This window comes from Manacus candei, unplaced genomic scaffold (genome assembly GCF_025592945.1).
Source record: "Manacus candei isolate 608988 ecotype Guabito, Panama unplaced genomic scaffold, ASM2559294v1 h1tg000077l, whole genome shotgun sequence".
NCBI classification, from domain to species: domain Eukaryota; kingdom Metazoa; phylum Chordata; class Aves; order Passeriformes; family Pipridae; genus Manacus; species Manacus candei.
The window spans coordinates 2,100,069-2,121,076 of NW_026138125.1; the positions used below are offsets into that span (position 1 = coordinate 2,100,069).

General features: G+C 39.8%; 1 protein-coding gene across 11 annotated transcripts in view; it reads left to right on the plus strand.

Annotated features, from left to right (window-relative positions):
- The window catches only part of R3HDM1 (R3H domain containing 1), a 76,952-nt gene that overhangs the window by 19,989 nt on the left and 35,955 nt on the right, over positions 1–21,008 (plus strand). For 9 of the 11 annotated variants that reach the window (XM_051810249.1, XM_051810250.1, XM_051810254.1 and 6 more), the window contains exons 2-5: positions 8,373–8,581; positions 9,395–9,605; positions 16,585–16,626; positions 17,071–17,160. In XM_051810249.1, the coding sequence (XP_051666209.1) occupies positions 9,435–9,605; positions 16,585–16,626; positions 17,071–17,160 (303 nt within the window). In that variant the 5' untranslated portion in view covers positions 8,373–8,581; positions 9,395–9,434. The remainder of the gene's footprint in view (positions 1–8,372; positions 8,582–9,394; positions 9,606–16,584; positions 16,627–17,070; positions 17,161–21,008) is intronic. The other 2 variants (XM_051810253.1, XM_051810259.1) reach the window with 1 other exon arrangement.

Here is a 21,008-nt window from a genome sequence, read left to right on the forward strand (position 1 = left end):
ATCTTAGGGCCCTGAACACAGTCTTTAATCTGTCCTGGTGACACCAGGAGTCTGTTCCTACCACTGTGGAAATTTGTGTGTCACTTCTGGAGACACTTTCCCCTGTTGTTATTGATGGAAATACAATGGAAAAATGTTAACTTACATATTCTAAGAATAAAACCTGAACTATGCCTAGAAAAATTTTAGCTGTTGTGTGCAGCTCTGAGTGGCTCTTTGCTAAATGAAATGGAAATTGGTGTCTTTTTAAGAAAGCTGCTCTTTGAAGGGTATCCACTGAAAATAGTCACAGGCAACGTTTCAGTTTATTTACTTAAAATAACTGGGGAAAAAAATCAATCTTTGACTATTTTGAGGTTTTAAATTTACTGCTGTATCGTGAGGACATGTAGATTGCATGGACTTTATTTGGTGTTATGTGTTTTCTGCTTGTAGTGGTTGTCATGCTTTCTGTGAAGTGTTTTAAGTAGCAAGATGATTTTTTACTGTATCTGAAATGAAAATATTTATGTACTATTACTTCTGTCCTGTTTCTAATATAGGAAAATTAATCAGTGCTGAGCTGAAAAGACTTGAAGATACCTTTGGTTAGCTTACAGCTTGGTAATATTTAAAAAGTTTTTAATCTTTCTTATTTAGTTGTTTTTAAAGCAGCTCAGGGTATACTTTATCGTACTATAAACCCTCTGACATTTAATAAGCATCAATAACCTCATAAAAGGGAAAACCAGTTATTTTTTCCCCAAATATTTATTTCCAATTGCCACAGAAAAAACATATTGTTACTCTTCTCCGGTTCCATTTTAAGGCCTTAACACTAGAAATGAAGCTTCAGGGAATGATCTATTAACAGTTGATTCTTCTCCCCTTTCTAAGAGCTGTTTTTAATAGGACAACTGACTATTTGATATTTGAAAACAGGTAGATGCTTCAGTTTTGGGTCCTTCACCTGACTGACTTTGTGACTTGAAGGTCTTAGATAGATACATAGAGATAAATATGAAACAGATTATATGGTGATTTATGCAGAGTTTTGTGCTGTGTGGTATTACAGAGTGTGTTTCCTGGAATTGTTGGGAGCTTTCTAAATATAGAGTTGAAAATGAAAAAATTGTGGGGGAAAAAATATGCAAGATGACAAAAGGAGCTGATAAAGGATGATGGGTGAGCATGGAATATAAACAACATGAGGATAGAAAGGGCAGGTTTGGGAGTTGCTTGACAGATGAAATGGCTGGAAGCTGTGGGAGGTGCTGGTGTGGGCACAGGGACACAGAGCTGGGTGAGGATCAGCCACAGAGCTCCCAGAGTGGAGACTCAAGAGCCAGGAGGAGTTTTTGTGCTGTCAGTCGGGTTCCTCTGAATCATGAAAGCCAAGCCAACAAAGTCTTCGTCAGCACAGTTGTTTCTGCAGAGCTTTTGCTGCTCCAGCAATGTCATGTGAGGAGGGCATTCGTTTTTCGCCTCCCAGGCCAACAGAACTGTGCTGGCAGGAACTAAAGACACATCATGTTGGATTTCATGAGCTTTTGAACTAGTTCGTCCCTCATGCCTTTGGACAGGCACGTCCTCTGGGGGGGGAGGCTGAGCCACTCCACAGATGTGTTTTGCACTAACCTAAAGCTCAGCTCTCTCTGAGGGCTGGCATTTGTGAAAGGTTAATGCTGCAGTAGTGTTCAGGCTTTTGTCTGCCAATGTACATCTGCCCTGTGCAGATGCTCTCCAGGAGGCAATTATATAAAAAATTGCGTTTAGGGAACTGTTTTAAAGTCTGTTTCGGAAATTATTTTTTTCCCCCTCTCTCCCTAAAGCTTAAAAAAAAAAAGTGAGAACAGATCGTAATGGAGCTACAACTTTAAATAGTGTATAAACCATTTGAGATTATTATAGTTACCTTAATGAGAGTGGCCTGGCCACAGAGCTGGGCTTTGTAATAACAATATGCAAATGCAAGCCAAGTTGGTTTCCATCCACCACAGATTGTTCAATGCTGGGACTGTAATTTCATCAGAAACCCTGCATCTGTTGGAACTCGGACTCCTGTTGTTCTTCATGTGTAGCTCCCCATGTGAAAACAAGGATTGTGGTGGGATTTTTTTTCCCTAAGGGGTATCCTGGAATGCCAATCCTTTCCTAAATTGTTAAAAGGAAAGTACCTGAAGCCTACCAAATTTAATAGTGAGCTGGAAGCACCTGAGCATAACCCCTTTGCCATGTTCTGTTGTAGCAGGAATTACATCCAGGGGACTGTTTCATTTTCCACAAGGAAACCTTTAATTCCTATGATGTACTCTGCTCTGATTGTTCATATCCTAAAAGTCCAAATTGAAGTGCAGGAAGGGAATTCACAGGGCAGTGACAGTGCTTTGTGCAGAGTGGAATAGCCAACCCTTCAGATTCCTCTGAAGAAGTGTTTTACAGTGGCAGAGTTTATTCAGTGTACATTTCAAGCTTTATTTTTTGAGTTTGTGAATAAAAAATTACGACAAACTCTACATAAGTACTTGAATGCTACAGTTTCCTATCAATATGTAGAATAAAAGACTGCTCTAGTCTTGCTGGTTGTTAAATTCATATTCTCATTTATGCAGCTACGTTCCTGAAGGAATTATCTTGTTATTTTTTGTCACTGTCAGCTAAGCATTCCTATTGCATTCAGGAGTGAACTCACAGGAGAAGGTGAGGCAGGATTATAGAGCCTTAGATTCTTGCTCAGAATTTAAATTATAAAGGGAGGGGGAGGGATAGTTACTAATAATACACCTTGGCTTCTCACATGCCTATTCCTGGGAAAGGTGTCCTCTTTAAAAGCCTGTCAGCCATCCTATGAACAGTGGTAGTGTTCTGTCTTAGGCCCCAGGTGTGACAGAGAAGGGCACTGTATTGTTCTTTAAAAGTATTGCAGAGGTTGTAGCATGAAAATGTGTCAGTAAAGAAAAGGAGTGTTTAAGTGATGAACTACAAGGCCAAGGGCAAGTTTCACTTTTTCTTTCTGATATGCAGCATTATTGTTGTACAAATAATAACCTGCACACCAGAGTGTGCTTAGGGCTGAAATGGGTGTTTGACAGGTTTGTTCTGATGCTTTAAGTCTGTCCTTCCTTACAGAGCAGTCCTGTGAGAGCCTTTTATTGGGTTCACAATTGTGGGATTTTCTGTCCTAATTGGAGGGATTTTTCTCAAGAAAGTCTGCAAATGTCTTCTGCTAAATTTGGTGCTATTTCTGTCCAGTTAATTTTTAAATGATGCCTACACTTGGTAGTAGGACATCACTTGCACAGACAGCAGGATACATTCAGTCCTTAATTAATTTTGAAGGAGGTAGAGTAACTGCACATTGTGTGTTTCTATTCTAATCTATCATTGTACTGCTTCTTTGAAAATCTGATTATTAAGTAGCTTGGTAAATTGAATCAAATAAGAAGTATCTTCTAATGCTAATGCAATAAATAGCATTCAGTTGTTAAGTGATTAATGTAGAACTTCCAAACCTGGGTAAATAGCAGCATTGGAAAAGTATAAATCTCTGTTTTAAGTGTATTTAAATCAATACAGCCTGGATTCACTCGTACAGCATTTTCTAGTACATAAATCTAAACAACATTAGTGAATCTTTTTGATTCATACTTCAAAAGTGGATCAATTTCTCATTTATTTGTTATTAATAATTGTATAATTAAGGCCAGACCTGCACAATATCATAGTGCAGTGGGCAGGCCAGGACTCTTGTCTTCCTAGTGAGTCATTTAATGGGTCTCAAACTTTAGACATAAGATAACATGCAGAAAGCAGGTGTTGCCTTCTCTGGAAAAAGGGAACAGCTGCCTCTGCATAATTCCAGCTTCTATTTCTCATAATTGTACAAATCTACTTTGAATTTTCTGTGAAATGAATGGCAATCTTAAAATCAGCTGCTCTGTTTTATAGATCCTGTGTGGTAGATTTTTAACAGCCTGGGCCACAGAAGCACTAGTTGAGAGAGGGAGAGCAAAATTCTGTTTTCAGCCCTTGGCTTATGGCTCTTGGAGCATCTGTGAGCACAGCCTGGGCTGTTTGTAGCAGCAGAGTTGTTGCTCCCTCTGGAATCCTCCCTTGCTCTCCAAGTCAGGATTTTCAGGGTTGGGATGGAGGTTTGTTTTGGTTTTTTCTTCTCCTTTCCTCTCCTTTGTCACCTCAGGCAGTTTTCCTCCAGTCCTTTTCCCACCTCTCCCCAAAGGAAAGTTTCCCAGGAGGAACTAATCTGTTCCAAATATAGGTGTTTGTCATGTTGTCCATCTTTTGCCTCAGGACTCATCTACTTCACCAGATAATGGTGAGTTAGTTCTCTGTTGGTCTGGGTGTCTGACTCGCCAAAGTTAGTTGTTCCCAAGAACTGTGTGTGGATTGTGGTCCTCAAGAACTGAGCAGTAGCTGGATGCAGTAATTCTCTTTTAGTTATACCCATAGCTTGTGTTAATGTAATGGTAAGATAATTTTGATTGACATCTTTCTGCTTAAGGCATAAACATTCTCCCCTTTCATCCTAACAAAGGAACATCTGTAGCTTTATGAGCGTTTTTGGTTGGTGGGGAGAGTCGGTGTTTGTTCTAATCACAGGAGCCCTGAGTTTATGGTGCTCATATAAATATGTTTGTATACTTGAGGTGAAAAACAGCTGGAAAAAGCTCTTGCTGTGGCAAGGGTTTTGTTTGAGTCTTCACAGCTGTGGTTTTCTAGGAAATGTCCTGACTTCTCTCAGAAAAAAAAAAAAAGCACTTCCACATCCCAGGAAAGTTTGCCTCACCGTTATTCCAGGGGTAAGGCAGGACTGTCCTGCAGACTGTTGTGTTCATCAGTCTGTTCCTCCCCTTCAGCCGTGGGGGGAGTCGCTCCATAAGCAGCTGTGCCAGAGTTGGTTTGTGTTTTTTCTCATGCAGCTCCTTCTGTAATAGATTTTTTTTGAAATAACATGAGCCTTAGACAAAACTTGGGTCTCCCAAATGAAAAACCAAGTGGATTTGTAGGTTCCCTTTAAGTAGATAGTGCTGCTTTTGAGGAGGATATTACTAGTCTAGCCTTTTTGTAGTAATGGTAATTGTTTAATGCAGAGCTGCTTTTATGCATTTTTTCCCCTTCCTGATATTTCCTCTCTCTAGGGAGGATTATCCCTATAATCAGTTTAATGGAATATGTGATAAATAGCAGAGAAAATAACCTGCTGCTGTGCTTCCTCTGGGTGTATGTACAGGCATAAAGGGGAGTTTTCACATAAAGTTAAAGCAGCTTCTGAGGAGAAGTGGAGCTTTGCTTGGAACTAGATGTTGGGAGTTAAACCAAGGTTTAACTGGAGATTTTGGAATGACTTGCAACAAACCACCGAGAATTCAGCACGAAATTTTGACTGCCAGGTTAGAGGTAAACTCATAGTAAAAATAAGGTGGATCTTGTCCACAACCATGGATACTCTTAAGGCCTGTGCAGGAATTCTGTTGAGGAATTGGTGAACAGAAGCTTGTTTAAGAAATAGTTTTTCATTTTACCTCTCCACTGACAGTGTGTCCGCTTTGTGTGTTGAACGTGGATTTTTTAACCCCCACCCTTCTAATCCAATTTCTTGCCCTCATTTTGATATCATTTATTTTAACAGCTGTTCCTGGGGTCTTTTACAACAATTATATTAATAGTAACTTTAACACAGAACAAAAAATCACCTTCTGTCTTTTACCTTCTTTTTAAAAGAAAAAGACTGGATTTCTTCCATCATGAGCAGAGCAAAACTTCCTATCTCCATCTACACCACCCACAAGAAGGAGATGGAACTCTTGATGCCTATTAGAGAAATTGGATTGAGTAGATCCTGTTCCCAGAAATATCTCTACTCATTACAGGTCAATTGAGTGGGTTTCCATATGATGATTTTGAAGTCAGAACCTGACACAAAGGACCCCGTGGTTTTCCATGTGTCAGGATTCAGGAGGCTGCCATCATGAAACTCAGGAATGGCTTTGCTGGATCAGTTGTTTTTTTTCTGTCTTGTCACAGGTTGTGCAAAAGAAAGCAGTAAGAGCACAGCACTGACCTTTTTATGATGTGCTGACTGACAAGCACATGCCTATGCAGTACTAGACTTCACTCACAGCTCATAATTACGATTTGCCCTCTGAAATGGGGAGAACAGTTGCACAGACAAAGTGGTTACAACTTTTCAGAAAGAGAATTACTGGACTTTTAAGATGAGTGGTGGGTGTATAGTGTTACTAATCTGATGAACAAGAGGAAAAACATACATTTCAGCACTAAGTGCTCAGATGGGGACAGCAGCCCTGAGGGTGAAGAAGCTAAGTGTGACATATTATCCTCCACTTTTACATGGAAGTCCTTGTACTTCCTCTCTATGCCTATTTTTGTCACCTCTAAAATATAGTAAGATTGAAAAGCTTTTTTCACAAGATCTGTTGTGAGCTGTTTGAACTTTTAATATTATAAGTAATGCTCAGTCCTCTCACTGTTCAGATAATTTTAGGGCAGAGGTATCATGTCCCTCTTATTAAAATCTGCAGATTTTATGTTGGTCAGTGTTGCAGTCCAGTCTAGGGCCAGTGCTGGGATTTGGTGTCAGTCAATCACTTTGCTGACTAGAACCAATTTCCTCCCCAGAGAGTAGAGCAGCTCCTAAGGAGCCTTCCTGCTTTTTTTTCTCCTTTTTTCTGTCCTTCACAGGACACAGTAAATTAACATCCAACTATCTGGGGAGGTGAAAGAGCTGAGATTCATAAGGATGGTCTGTGATTTGCCCCCCCAGCTCAGACTGAAGCACATAAAATTCCTGAAGTCTTTTTTAATCCAGTCTCTGCCATTTTAGAAACTAGAACCAGATTATCTCAGCTATGAAAATTGTCTGGATTAGAGGAAATTTCAGGGACTGTTACCCAAGTACTTATAACTCACAGTTGTGTGTCACAAACACAAGGTTGCATTATCAATTACAGTGAATCTGTGGCTGTTATTGTTTAAAAAATCAGGTAAGCAAAGATTCATTTTTCTATTAAGTGTGTTTTGCTCTTAATCTGAAGCATTTACTCGTGGATGCACATATGGTGATTCCAGTTGACTCAAAATAGCCACATTCTGTGAACCCAAAAACTAGATATTTACGTGTGAATTGCAACTATAGAGCTTTTCCTCAGCTCTCTCCCTTTCCCCTATAGGTTACATAGCACCAAATCTGCAGCTTTAAATCTGTCTGCAAGGAAAAATCTGTCCAGAACAAGTTCTAAGATGATTTGCAGTTAGGTTGGTGTAGGAAATATGAGGACATTTTTCCTGTGCATCAGTTTTCTGGATTGACATAGGCAGGCAATATGTTTGCAGCAGGAGTTTTAGTAACTGAGGGTGCTGAGACCGTTTGAAAATGGTGTTGCAAAAGGACAGGAGCCCTTAGTGAATTTGATGGGATTAAAGGGAAAACTTCAAGGTGTTCATTGCAGTTACTATGTTTGTGACTTGTGTAGGGAGTATCAATTAAATAACACTTATTTTCCAATATTATAATTGCAACTGGACGTACATGTTTTGAGTTTTGATGATTTTTTTTTTTCTGTCTTCAGCATGTAATATTTTTGAACACTAAATATAGTACAAATCATATATCAGGCAACAAAGTCAAACAGCATCTCTCTTCAAGTTCTGCTTACAGTGAAGGTTGTTAACCTAAGCTTCTTCATAAATCTTAGTATCTGCATCTGGATTGTTTGGGAAAACCATCTTGGAGTTACTTTTGCTTTGCCATGAGAGGTGTGCCCTTGCCTTCCACCTCAAACGCTGCCTTGGGGGTGATGGGGTTACTTCTTTCTCAGAGAAGCAAATGTGAAAAAAGAGGAAAGATGGAACATTATCAGTTTTGTATAACTGTGTAAATCCTCATCCGATGGCATTTATTTTGCTGAGTAAAATAAAGCTGTCTTCTGTAATTCAAGTTGCCTAAAATATGGATTATGTAGATTATTAACTACAACAAAGAGAAAATCGCTGTTACACTGACAGGGGTTTGGGAGCTTCCATGGCCTGTCACTCCCCCACACCCGCTGGGCTGCGGATTTCTGCCTCTTTGGGAAGATACCTGCTTGTTTATAGGAACAGTGTCACCAGGAATGCCAGCAAAATGTTTATTATGACTAGTGTTAACTCTCTAATGTCTGGAGTTCTAAGGAAAACTGTCACTGCTGCTCGATAGGACAAGTAAAATGGGTGTGACAAAAGCTGATTTCTTCTGTGGCTTCTGATTTTTTATTTTCTTCCTTAAAATGACTATTTAAGCTTTTGGGTGTCACCAAATTCCCTCTCCCCTCCCACACCGAGTAAAAGTGTAATGTATTTCCTTTGTTGGTTTTCAGGCACTCAAAAGGGATGTTCCTGCTGATTCAAGACCACATAGTTCTGTCCAGGACTCTACACTGGGGATAGGGACATGGGACTCCTCCTGCCAGATTCCAGATGGTTCATTCCAGCTGACATCCTGGTTGACAACTGTGAAAAGGAACTTCGGATTATTCTATTTTATCTTTGTGGAAGACCTCAATCCCCAAACTGTAGGACATATCAGGTACTAAACCAGATAGTAAGACTTTTCTACAATATTCTTTGATTGTTATTTGTTTTCTATGAATGATTTTAAGCATTCAGATCTTACTCTTTATTTCTTTGAAGAAATGGGAAATTCTTGGTTTTACTTGCACTGTAGCTGAGTAATGACAAGAATTTGTGTTTCTTGTTTTCTAGGGAAAATTTGAGGTGATTCTGTTACAACATTTAGTCATATTTTATAGAGTTTTAAAAATTATTATTATTATTATAAAATATAATTGTTGATAATGGTTATTATTATTTTAATTACCAAATCTGTCTCTTTCTTTGTTGCTTTTGAGAAAATGCTTAATTTTATTAAGACTAATTTTACTGTATTTAGTACATAAGATACCAACTGCACAAGTTCTGAATGCAGGAACTATCTGGCAACAATAAAACTTAAAAGTTTTAATGAAATTTATGATTTTTCGCACACTTGGGAAATTATGATTCATCTAATTACTTTCAACCCTCTTAAAATAAATCTATATGTAATTCTCTTTTCCTTTCAGAAAATCTTCCCTTGTTTCTGTTGGAACCTAGTTTATTTTTAAAATAGAGAAAGAAAAATCTGTGAGTGCTATCCAGTAGTGCAGCCCTTAGTTCTTGTTTGCTCTTAAAGCCTCTTGATAAAAGTGGTTAAAAAGAAATCACTTCCTCTAATACAAGACAGGAAAAAGATCCTTTTTGCAACAAAATCGTGTTTATTTTGGGCAGCTGTTTAGGTATGGGTGGGGTTTTTTGATTCATTTTAAATGACTCAATGATCCACTTTTTCTTTGTCCTAAAGGTTCCATATTTCTTGTAGAATTTTAAAATAACCTTTTCTAATGAGGATGTCTGATATTCTCACTGTAAAAGATGAAACTGATGCAATGAAGGGTTCGGAAGCTGAATTTAAAGACACAGACCCAGTTGAAAACCTTCTAAAATCAGGAAGTCAGGAGCAGATTCCAGCAGAGAAGGATGAGAATTGTCCTGATAACAAGAACAGTATGCCGGTAAGGAGCTCTCCACTTCATTTTTCACTAGTGTATCATGTTAAATAAATCTGTCTCTTGTTCTTCTCCATTCTCTTCATCCTCTAAGGTGTTTCTTTAGTACAGGGTAGGAAAACCTGGCTGGGGTTAGGGAAGCAAGTGGGATGATTATTGCTTCCTCTCCCCTCCTGTAAAGATGAGTCAGACATTTTTAAGAATACCTTCTCTTTTCCTCTGTTCTTCACTGCTCGACAGCTTTAGTACATGACTTTTAAGTAGGAAAGACAGTCCTCATGATTCATATAAAGAATGGCCTTTGCAGGTGGAAGATGGACCTGTAAAGAAGTCATGGTAGCACATTTCAAGTGAGAAGGAGCTGAGGCAAATAGTGTGAAAACACCCTGTGTTAATGGAGAGCACCCTGATGAGGGTGGATCGGGAATCTGTGGCAGCAGATTTGATCCCTCTGAGGTTTAGTTTAGTGTTTATGCTCCTGAGTGCTGGGAGATGGGTCTCTTTCCCGTGGGACAAGGTAGCTCACTCCTGGCTGAGGCTCCCACCTGCTCCCTGAGGACTGTAAGCAGCTCAGATGAGGAGGAGTTCAGGAAAGCAGCTAAAAATTTCTGACACAACCTAGAAAATGGACCAGATTTCTAAAAGAAAGCACAGAAGTTTGTGTTTTACAAAAATCTTGTTGTCTATAGGAATTTTGTGTCTGTGGGTTAAGACTGAACAATTTTCTGTTAAAAATCCTGACTGGGATATGGGAGATTCTCTTGTGGGTTGCAAAACCAGGACAGCACTTATTAGATTTTTGTTATTGAGAATTGAGTAAAAGGTTCTTTGGGGAGTAGTTTTGTTCAAGACTAACAATTCAATACTCCACTGAGTGAAGTAAACTTTATCTGTATGTTATATTGCTTCCAAATAAATCTTGTAGATCCCTGAAATAACAATAGTTTTACACTTTAATGTCTGCTGACTTTATTAAGGCTGACATCAGTGTAAATAGATAACTTTATGGAAAAAAATAAATCCTTGAAATGAAATAGTTCTCCTGAAACATAAGAAATAACTGCTACTGAAAAGCTGGTGGCATTATGGCTGAGCTGGTATTTCCTTTAATCAATGCAATATCTCAGTAGCAAGCCTTAAAAATTAATTTAAGGTTTATTTATTTTCATACAGTTCAGTAATATGGAAAAATCCCTTTCACGTTTCCTCATTTAACAAATCCCATTCAACAAACTGTGGTGTGGAAACTTGTATGAGACTCAAGTGGCAGATAAGAAATAAACCCCCCAGTCAGAGAGTCCAGAGGAATGAACCTGTTAGAGCTGCCAGGGGTGTGGGTTTGGCAGGGGGATGATTGCTTGGGGTGCTACCCAGAGTTGAGGGCTGGTGGCTGGAACAATTCTCTCCATACCCAAAAGGAACTGAGTAGCTGTGCTGGAGGCTGTTTGGTGGGCACAGCTTCACTGGCATCTGTGCTCAGTGCTGTCCTCAGTGTGGTGTCCAGGAGTCTCCACTGGAATTGGAATGTTCCTGTTACCTCAGCAGTGTCATTAAAAACAGAGTTTGGAGGCTGAGGGTGCAGATTTCCAGAGTGGGAGACAGGCAGTGACCAGTGGAACCTTGCTAGTGTGAGCAAGCCCTTTGCAACAGGGGAAATCAGTAGCAGCTAATGTCACTTGTACTGTGGTAGCCTCTGGTGCAAATATGTGTCATATATTTGAGGAGTTCTCATTGAAAGCATGTTTTATACTAAAATATAAACATTTTGGATTGTCCCTAGTAAAAAATCCTTGTGGAACAGTGGAGCAATCAGCAAGATTTACCTAATGGATGATTAAATAGTTTGATGAAGTTTCACAGAACACACTACTTGTCATTAAGTGCAGGTTATAAAGTATTTGCTGAGAAATGTTAGGGAACATTATCAGAAGCTTATTGGAATTTGTTGTGTTCTTCTGTTTGCTAATTGAGAGGATGGGTTGGGGGTGGGAGCTGGATGGGATTTGGGTTTGGCTTTCCTCCCTAGCAGTAGAATAGGTTTAATACCTATTGACAAACTACAGTAATACTCCTGAGCACAGTTATCACTTGATTTCTGACTCTTCACAGCCAAGGAAGAAACAGGTTGTGATTTTTCCTCTGTCTAAACTTAACATGGTTTGAGTTCAGGTATGTTTCTGGATCTTCATGGTTCAGAAACTGGTGATTATGTTTTGAAATGTAACTGTGGTTCTAAGTTCCAGATTATTTTGAGGGGTTGTGCATTAGTAACTGATTTGCTATTGTGGATGCTGTTGGAGGTACAATGTGAATGAGAAAAGTATCTAATCAGAGGATATGGCCAGCACTCCCAATTTCTTTAAGTAGTGCAAAAGTAGTATACCTGATACAGAGATTTCTGAATTGTCCTATCTGAATTGAGGTTCAGTTAAATGACACTGGAAACAAGAGGCACATGAACATGCACAGCAGCACTTGGTAGTTTTTGGAATCAGGAAGGTTTTGGTTCACCAATCACTGTTGTCTCCCACATGTTAATCTTATCCAGGTCAAGTGACAACACACCAATTTGGAATTAGCTGGAATACAGGGTCTGAAGTGTGTTGCTTTTGTCCTTGGGTGGTGGGGACAGGCAATACTGTAAGGGCTGTCAGGAAATATTGACAACACATTAAAGATCTGAATTTATCTTGCAAGATAGTCCCTTATGGTTCTTCTTACTAGGAACATTTCTTTTATTAAACCATAAAAGCCTTGTGGAAGGATGGAGGCTGGAGCATGAATACAGAGTTGTGTGCATCTCCTGTATGAGACAGGCAAGGCAAATGTTGTATTAAGGAGTGTAATTCTGATTTTGTTTTATGCTAATTACACAGATATCTCTGTCCTTTGGGGGAATTAGGTTAATTTTTTTACTTGGCAACTTGACATCTCTCTTTCTACAAGTTTCTTCCCTCCCTACTGGTGCAAACCTTGAGTGCTCTCTCTCTTTCACAGCTTGAGTTCTCTGAAGCTTTTCTTTGCCTCCTCCCCAACTGTTTTGGCCTTGGCAGGATTTACCTTTCTTTGTCTCCAAAATACGTGACATAATACTTTTAAATAGATAAGTGATCAGGTAGGTTCTCTACTTTTGAACTGCCTCCATGTCCAATGGTGAAGCTATTTTTCCATCAGTCACCCTCTGCTGTGCCATGGAAAACTGCTGTTACTGCTCACTGATGGAGGACAGCAAGTAGCCAGAGCCCACACTGTTCCTTCCTTCAGTGGTACAGATCTGCCTGTGGTGCTCAGGACTGTAGTCCTTAAGTGGACTTAAAATTGAGACCTAATTGAGCAGAAAGGTGAAAAGCTGAGTGTCCTCAGAACACCCTTTGTTCAGATCTGTCGTGTCGTGCCTGTCCTCAGAAATGTCCAAATGGTACTTCAGAAATAGGGCTCCTTCACAAAGCCTTTCACACGTCTGAGTTTGCCATCTTGTGCCTGCCCTGTTTTTGTGCAGCTTGTTTAGACAGCACAGGGATGATGGAGGAAGATCTGTAACAGCTCCACATCTTTCCTTTGCATTTAATATGTGTGATCTGGTGAGGTCATTAGGGCAAAAATAAAGTAGGCAAATACTCCTACTGAAAGCCTGGATGTATGTGATTACATGTGTTTGGTAAATGCTATCTTATTTCCCTACAGTTGGAAATGTAGCATAATAGTTGGTCTTAAAAGTGGTTGTGTTTTTGTGAGGTTTTTTTAAAAGACAAGAACCTAATCATTATTTTCATTATGCAATTATTTGGAATACTTGCTTTTAAACACTGTCTTGAAATCATGCCCATAATGACTATAAATAGGGCTTTCATTAACACAGTGTTTTCTCAAGGCAGTAGAAGTCTTTGAGAGCTGCAAATATGAAGAAATTGCTTAATTTGCACTCACCAAGGATTGCATGTTCTAAATTAGCTATAAATTCTTTTTCACAAGTGGGGAACATAAAGATGCTCTGTAGGAGCAAAACCTAGTAAATGCAGAGAAATTAGGACAGAACTAAAATTCACGGGCCTGAAAAGAGAGAAAATGTTCATTAACAGCTACAGTGTGCATTGGCTGCCTGTTGTCCTGGAATTCCAGTGGAAGTGGTGTCATCCTCTGTCCAGAAAGGCATCACTGGGTTGTGCCCAGTTATCTTCATGTTTTGAGAGTGCACTGACGGGACTTTGGGGCTTGTACCTTCAGGCTCAGGCCTCACAACAGCCTGTTCCATGTGAGCTGTCCCAGCACTCCGGCCGTTTATTGTTCCAGTGCTTCTTACCCAACAGGTGTGTGGTGCTCATTGCTCACAGTTACAGCTGGATGTGGAGGCTTGTATTTTGTGCTTTGGCATCCTGAAAGTCACACAGGAAAGCCAGGAATCCAGACCTCTCACAGGAGTGTTGGACGAGTTTGGATATGATGGGTGGGGTGAAACTTGTCCCATGTGGAACGTTGAAGTTTGAGTCATATCAGTCAAGGGAGAATATTCCTCCTACAGTGACCCCCTGGTGTTGTTAGTATTGGTTTAGTCCCTAAAAATTGTCAGGTGCTCATGAAACTGAGCACCAGAGTATTCCAGTACCTTAGTTTACTACCCTGAATATTCTATATTGCCTTATTCTCCAGAGATTGCAAACACCTGTCATTAAAAAATTGACAGTGTCAGTGTTGGCTTTCCAACCTGGAAACACAACTGTAATTCCCCAAGGAAAGCAGAAGATAAGACACAATGTATGTAAAACACTTTAAGGAATGTACAACCAAACTTGTCCTATTGTCATTGAAATATAAAACCCACATTAATTTAAAATGTTCTTACGAAGAATTCAGATTTGATACCAGATCATTTCAATATCTCCATTAAATTTTGAGGCATTTGCTTCACTTTATCTGGTGTGAAACTGCAGTTTTGGCTGCAGTGGATTCCTGAGACTTTACTGAGGTAAAGTGAGGAGAAATTTGTACTTTGTACAGATCTTGACTGAATTTAATTACAATATGGTTTCTCCTTTCCAGCAACAATCTCTTCTCTGCTGTTTTTTTTAATCACTCTTAAAAATAACTGAAATGTGTGACTTATCTAATTAGCAAGCAGTAGCTTGTGTGTCAAGTTCTGGTTAACAGTACTGGGAATTCTGTTTGGCTGGTTTAAAGTGTCTGATGCCCTGTATAACTAAATTGGTTTCTCTCCTCTGTGCCCCCTCAAATGTTGGAGCTGGGGTGTTTGCTTCCATATATTCTTTTGGTTTATATACTGGCTTCAAATATTCCAAAATTTTGCAAAAGATAAACAGTTGTCCAAGTGTGGATTCCTTTGCTTCTGGACAGTGAACTGAGGACCCTGCTGGTAGTCCTGATGTGATTTTGAGTTTACATTACTGGATTTGAATGCACCTCAGCTAATCGAGGCTGGAGTAATCCACAGGAAGTTGGGAAATCATCCAGTTCTGGAAAGTTCAGTAGCTTGGTGTAACAGGAACTCTGTGAGGGATGTGCAGAGTGCCAGCTTTCAGGCTGCAGGGAATGCTTTCAGCTGGGATGATGGAAAGGAAAGAAGTATTTTGCAGGTAACAGCAAAACTCCAAGCCTCTATATGGTCCCAGGTATGGAAACAGCAAAACTCAGGGTCTGACTGGTTCCAGGTCTGGAAGCATTTGGACTGTCTCTGCTGCTCAAAATCCCAGCAAGCTTCCTTTGAAAAGCTGCTGATGAGTTCAGTTAGTTTTCAGTGCAGCTATTTAAAATGCTGTTACACAGTGAAATGAGCTCCCCTTCTGCTACTCCTCAGCTGAGCTGCTGCAACACCCAAAATAGACATTTGGGACTTGAGGAAAATGAGGGGAAAAGCGGCTCTGCCTTATGAGCAGAGCTCTCTGCTGGAGGCCAGGTGTGCTTTTTAAGCAACATGTACATCCTGCTGAGAGGCTCAGGCACTTGATAGACATCTCCTGAGGAGGGCTGGCTTCAGGGAGCTTTCCAATGGACTTTGTTTAGTTTCCTTCTGAAAGGGTGAAATATTGTCCGTTAAACAACATTTGAAATTATATTACCAATATTCCTTTCTCTTTACAAATATTAGGCCTGTGTTCTCTAAAACAAGTTCTATTAAAGGCTTCTCTATACCTGAGTTTTAGTTCTCCAGGGAAACCAGTACTTAAATTATGTGATGCCACTCTAAGTGCTTCTATTCCTGTGTCACTGGCACAGAGGGTTGGGTTAGTTTTAACTGTGCAGCTAACAGATTGTTAAATGCTTTTGTTGGTTCAAATGTACCTTTCAATCATACATCCTATAGTAAAAGTCTGGTAATCTTTTCTTTTTTAAGGAACAGTAGTAATAGAAGAAGGGCTCTGGGAGGAAAAAGAGCAAATTAATGCATAATAGGGTACTAAAATGGCTCCGGGAGGAGAAAAAGCATATTAATGCATAGTAACTTATTAAATGAAAGGCAAAAAATGACCAGTGGCTCATTTTAAAATATACTTTTATGGGTCCCAAGATAAAAGATGAAAACCCAATGTGTTTTAAGCTGCTTACAGTGGGTCATCAGCTGGTACCTGTTCCCTGGTAGAGGCAATGCTTTTTTTTTTTTTTTTTTTTTTAATGATCATTTCTCCAGGTAGGTTTCAGGAATAGAAAGAAAATTTATAAAAAGCATGTGATGTTGCCAAGGAAATTAGGACACAAGAATTTAAAATGTGGGAGCAGGCTGAGAGAGCAAACTGCTTGGAAGCTGCTGAAGCAGAGTGATGCTTCCTTCCTGCTATAGTCCTGATCAATGGAGAAGGGAAATCAAGGACGGGCCCGAAGAAAGTGGGAGAGGGTATAATCCTGCAGCCCAAAGCACCTGCTGTTCCTGTCACAGAATTCTCAGTGATAACTGTCAAAGCTTTCTCTTGTACAGACTTTTGTTACCACACCTGTACGTTGAGTTTAACCCACCCTTCTCTGTTGTGTTGTCCAGCGGCCCCTGCAGTCCTTTGGACAGGCAGCAAAGAGGTCCAAGGTACAGTAGCCCTGTGTTGGCATGCAGAGGGAGCCCTTCATGCTTGGGGAGCTTTGTTACTTTGTGGAAAGTGCCTTTAGTTTTATTTTCTGGCATCGTAGCTTTGTTTTATTCTGTTGGGTTTTTGTCGTGCCTAGTTGTCTGCTTCTGTGATTTGCCTTCATATTTTTAGTGGCTTTTTATTGTTATGGAGAGAAACACTTTTCCCAAACACTTTTATTTACTTTTCATTAGATGTGCTCTATTGTGCTGGTAGTGCCTTCAAAAGCTGCAATTGCTTGGGTGTTTTCATCCTAAAAGAATTATTTATTCTATTGAAAACATTAAAAATGCAGTTTTCAGCCATTTTGTTTTACATAAAATGAATGGAAAAATAACGGCTTATGGTGTATTTATATAACTTTTTATGAGCCATAGTTTTTAATTTTACATACTTTCCTTCAGTCAAACACAAAGTTAAAGTTAGTTCGGAGCCTTGCTGTATGTGAAGAGTATCCACCACCTCCCACAGCTGAAATATCACAGGACCTCCAGGTAAAAACCACATTACTGAAGTTTCTGAAACAGTTTCAAGTAACTTGTTCAAAAGAAAATCTTTTGGGTATTCTTTAAATATGTGGGCACCGCCTGGTTTTAATTTCTTTTTCGTATAGCTCTAATAGAGGTGATCATGTCAGATGAAGAGTTTGCTGCTTTTATGTTTTGCTGACTCTGCTGGTTGATATCTGGGGACAGGAAGAGGGGATTTGTTAGTTTAACTTTTTAGTCTTACAGTGCATTTGAAGGGCTCTTACCCTGCTCAAGTGCTGTCTGCAATCAGTAAGCCAGAAACATTGTGATTAGTATGGAGCACAATTTATCAGCTTTTTCTATTTAGGAAATTGAAACAGTTGTAAGTTCTGGTGTTGTAGCTGAATTCCTGCATGTCAGCCACAGTTGCTGGTGGCTGTGTAACACCTACCTAGGTGTGTCTGAAGACTGATGTATTAGGATGATGTAACACACCTAAAGTTCTTACATGCTGAACAAAATATGTAAAAATACTTGAGAGAATTTAAACAAAATCCAATTTACCTGACTTCACCTTTATACCAGTCTGGATCTTCAGAGCAAAATCCTATTACTGGCTGTAGGTTGTATGTATGAATGAGGCCATCAAAGTGCTGCTATTTTTTCACACCTGTCAAAACTGAAATGATCCTTTGCTGTTATTGAGAAGCTTCTGAACTCTCTTTTTGTGAAAACTCACTTTTGTTAAGAAGGAACCAGTAGAATAGCAGGTGTGAAGGGGTTTTGCTGGGGGAGTGGTTAATTCACTTCTGGGAAAGGACAGGCATTGAGAACTCATGTAGGTTTTGTCAAGGTAGTTAAAATTCTTTTAGGATTGAAGCACACAGTATCCAGGTTTGGGGTTTCTTTCCTTGGGGAAAATGAAAAAACAATATTTTTGTAGGCCTTCAGTAATATACCACAATTTGAAGAGTTGAATAGGGAAATTCAGAAACCAGGCCTGCTAATTTGATGAAAATCTAAGTCATAGATTGGAACAGGCTGCAGAGCAAGAGATTAAAAGCCAACAGAAAAGCTAATGCTATTTACAGTGACTTACATCCCTGTTGCAATGTTTTGTGTAAGATAATAGGCTGAGGGATGTAGCTGAGGCTGAATTGTTTAGTCTGAAGCAGTGGGGTTTAACATTTCCAGTCACAGTAGCCAATTACAAGAAGACAGAACCCTGGTTTGGTGGATGGTTCATGCAGAGTGTATTTCAAACATGAGGCATTAGGCTTTTCCAGCTTGCAGGACTATGCAGGACTATGCATTGAGTGGTTTAAAATCAGATATTTGTAATAAGTGTTCTCTGCAGATGGCATTTGTCACCAAGTCCTTGGCTGTGCACTGCCAGGTGGTTGTGGAAAGGAATTATTGTGGTAGTAGGAGGGAGGTAAAGGCCTGTTCCACAGAATGAATTGAATTGTGATAATGTAAGATGGTACAAAAGGAATCCATAAAGCAAATTGCCTGTTCAGAAACAGAGCTAGATCTAGCTGTGAGTTTTCTTTGGAAGCAGTAATCTGGAAGAAATGAATCCCAATAGCTGTGCAAGTGATTGTGAGAACAAATTTAGTTCTTCTCTATAGAGTGGAGGAATGCTTGTTGGAGGGTTAGAATGGAAATTTGTTACAAGTTCTGATGCTGGAGTGCACATCCCATGGGACACAAGTCTTGCATGCCCTCTGTAACAACTCGGGCAATTTCTTCACCCGTTTTGCCTTGTTTCCCAAACAATCTTCGGGAAGGCATGGAAGAGTCCTTCCATAACCACCAGTTGGCTGCTGGCTGCCTCAAGCCCCCCAGTCTGAAGCATTAATTGTGCTTGGGATGTGTGGGGGATGCAGTGGCTCAGAGAAGGGAGACAGCCCTCCCTGGCAGCAGGGAAGTCACCTCTGTGACACTTCCCCTTGCTGGAAGAGTCCCTGCTCTGTTGTTATCAGAGATTGCAACTGAAAAGTGGCTCCCAGCTTTGTGTTAATACTTAAAATGGATTTTAAGACACAGGAAAAAAATCATGTTGATGTTGCTGATGATAGTTGAAGAATCCCAACTTTTTATTATTAAAAAGTGTAGCCTTGATAGGATGAAAAATGCATATACTCAACTAGGAACTCGTGTGAGTTTTGGGATAACTTTGTAGTTGTGCCTGTGACTGTCCACCAGTCAGCCCTTCCACCCCAGTGTGTGCAGCAGCTCCAGCAGGGTGAAGTTCTAATACAGGTGTGTGTAGAAGTCACTTCAGCGAGTCCCTGCTGCCATTGCTGGCTGCTCCTCTTTTAAGGCTGTGATGGGAGATGGAGCAAAGAAACTCTCTGGAGCAGATCAATCTGTTTTCTGATACAGAAGTTTCTATTTTCCTGAGTAATTGCAACAGGAAACAAGATACTGTTCCTCACTGAGAAACCCAGGTAAGAGCCTCACAAGTTGTTAATCCTTGTTAAAAAGCACTGGCAGTCCTTTAGTAAAAGGTGCTGTGAAAGTACTAGCTTATAAAAACTGATACATTTGATCTTTTATCTCTGTAAATACAGTATCTGTTCTCTTACCATCCCTTGCCTTAATGTTGGGTTGTTCTGACTGTGCACTCCAATAGGAAGTACAAGCACTAGCAAAGGGTGTTCCGTTTCAGTCCTCTTTAAGGAAGGGCTGTTTTCATATGAATTACAGTTATTAATGTGTGTTACAAGTAAGTAAATCTTTAAATGAGTGACCTTTTTTATTTAGAAAAAAAAGACAACCCAAAGGAGGGTGAGTGGGAGGAGAAGACAAGGGTGTTAGTTTCCACTGACTTGTGTAAATTCAGGTTGGTGTTGGCTTTGGAGATTGCTGGTAAAAGGCCAAGACCCTGGAACACAGGGCTTTGAGAAATATTCCATAATGTTTCCTGATTCTCACCTTTTTTCTCAGATGTGTTAAGCTGGAAGATTTTATCAGGTTTTCATGGTTCTGGGGGGGTGTGCTTTGCTTTTACTTGTTTAATCAAAATTTGGTGACAATATCCTCTGCTACAGGGAAGGCTTGGGATGGGTGATCTGATTCTGTTCAGATCACCCAATGCCAGCAGAGACCTGCTGCAAGCAGGATGGGATTAGGAGAGTTTTATAGGGGAAGAGAAGTTAAAAGATTTCTTGGCAGCTTTGCTGTCAAGTAGGTCATATTTAATTAGATGCTACAGTTTTTATAGCATGAAATCACAAGAAAGTGCCCTTTGGTGCACAGTTCTGGTGTATCACACTTTGAAGTAGAACTGGTGTAGTAGCAGAACTGGCTGTTCAGATGGTGATTCCTTTTTTAGCTCCTGTTGGGGAAAGAAGTATGAAAATGATTACTTGCTGAGATCCTTTGACTGAACCATTGCTGTGTGCATTGACTGGAGATGAGTTTAGAACATGCACTCAATTGGTTTTCTAGTAAAGGAACATCAGACTATGAAAATTTCCCTAATTTATTGGTAGTTTTGTAGAGTATTATTGTAAAAGGGAGGATAACACATAGATGGATGGTCAAGAATAATTTCTTAATAAGACAGAAACATGTTTGTTTTTCAAATAACAGTTACACAGCTCCTGGGTGAACAGTGAATGTAATGTACTTTGGAGTGACAATAAACTGCTCATTTGAATTATATTCAGGTTTATGAGGTAAGGGATGCTCAAAACTAGGAAAGAATTCCACAAGAGAGTTCCTTGCTAGTGCCTGTGATGGTATTTATCAGGTGTGGTTATACAGGATCTCACAAGCTGAGAAGTCTTCACACTGTGGTGCTGTGTTGGGGTGTTCATGAATTCCTAAGTTTAATTAGAACATTTAGTGTGGGGGAAAATCTC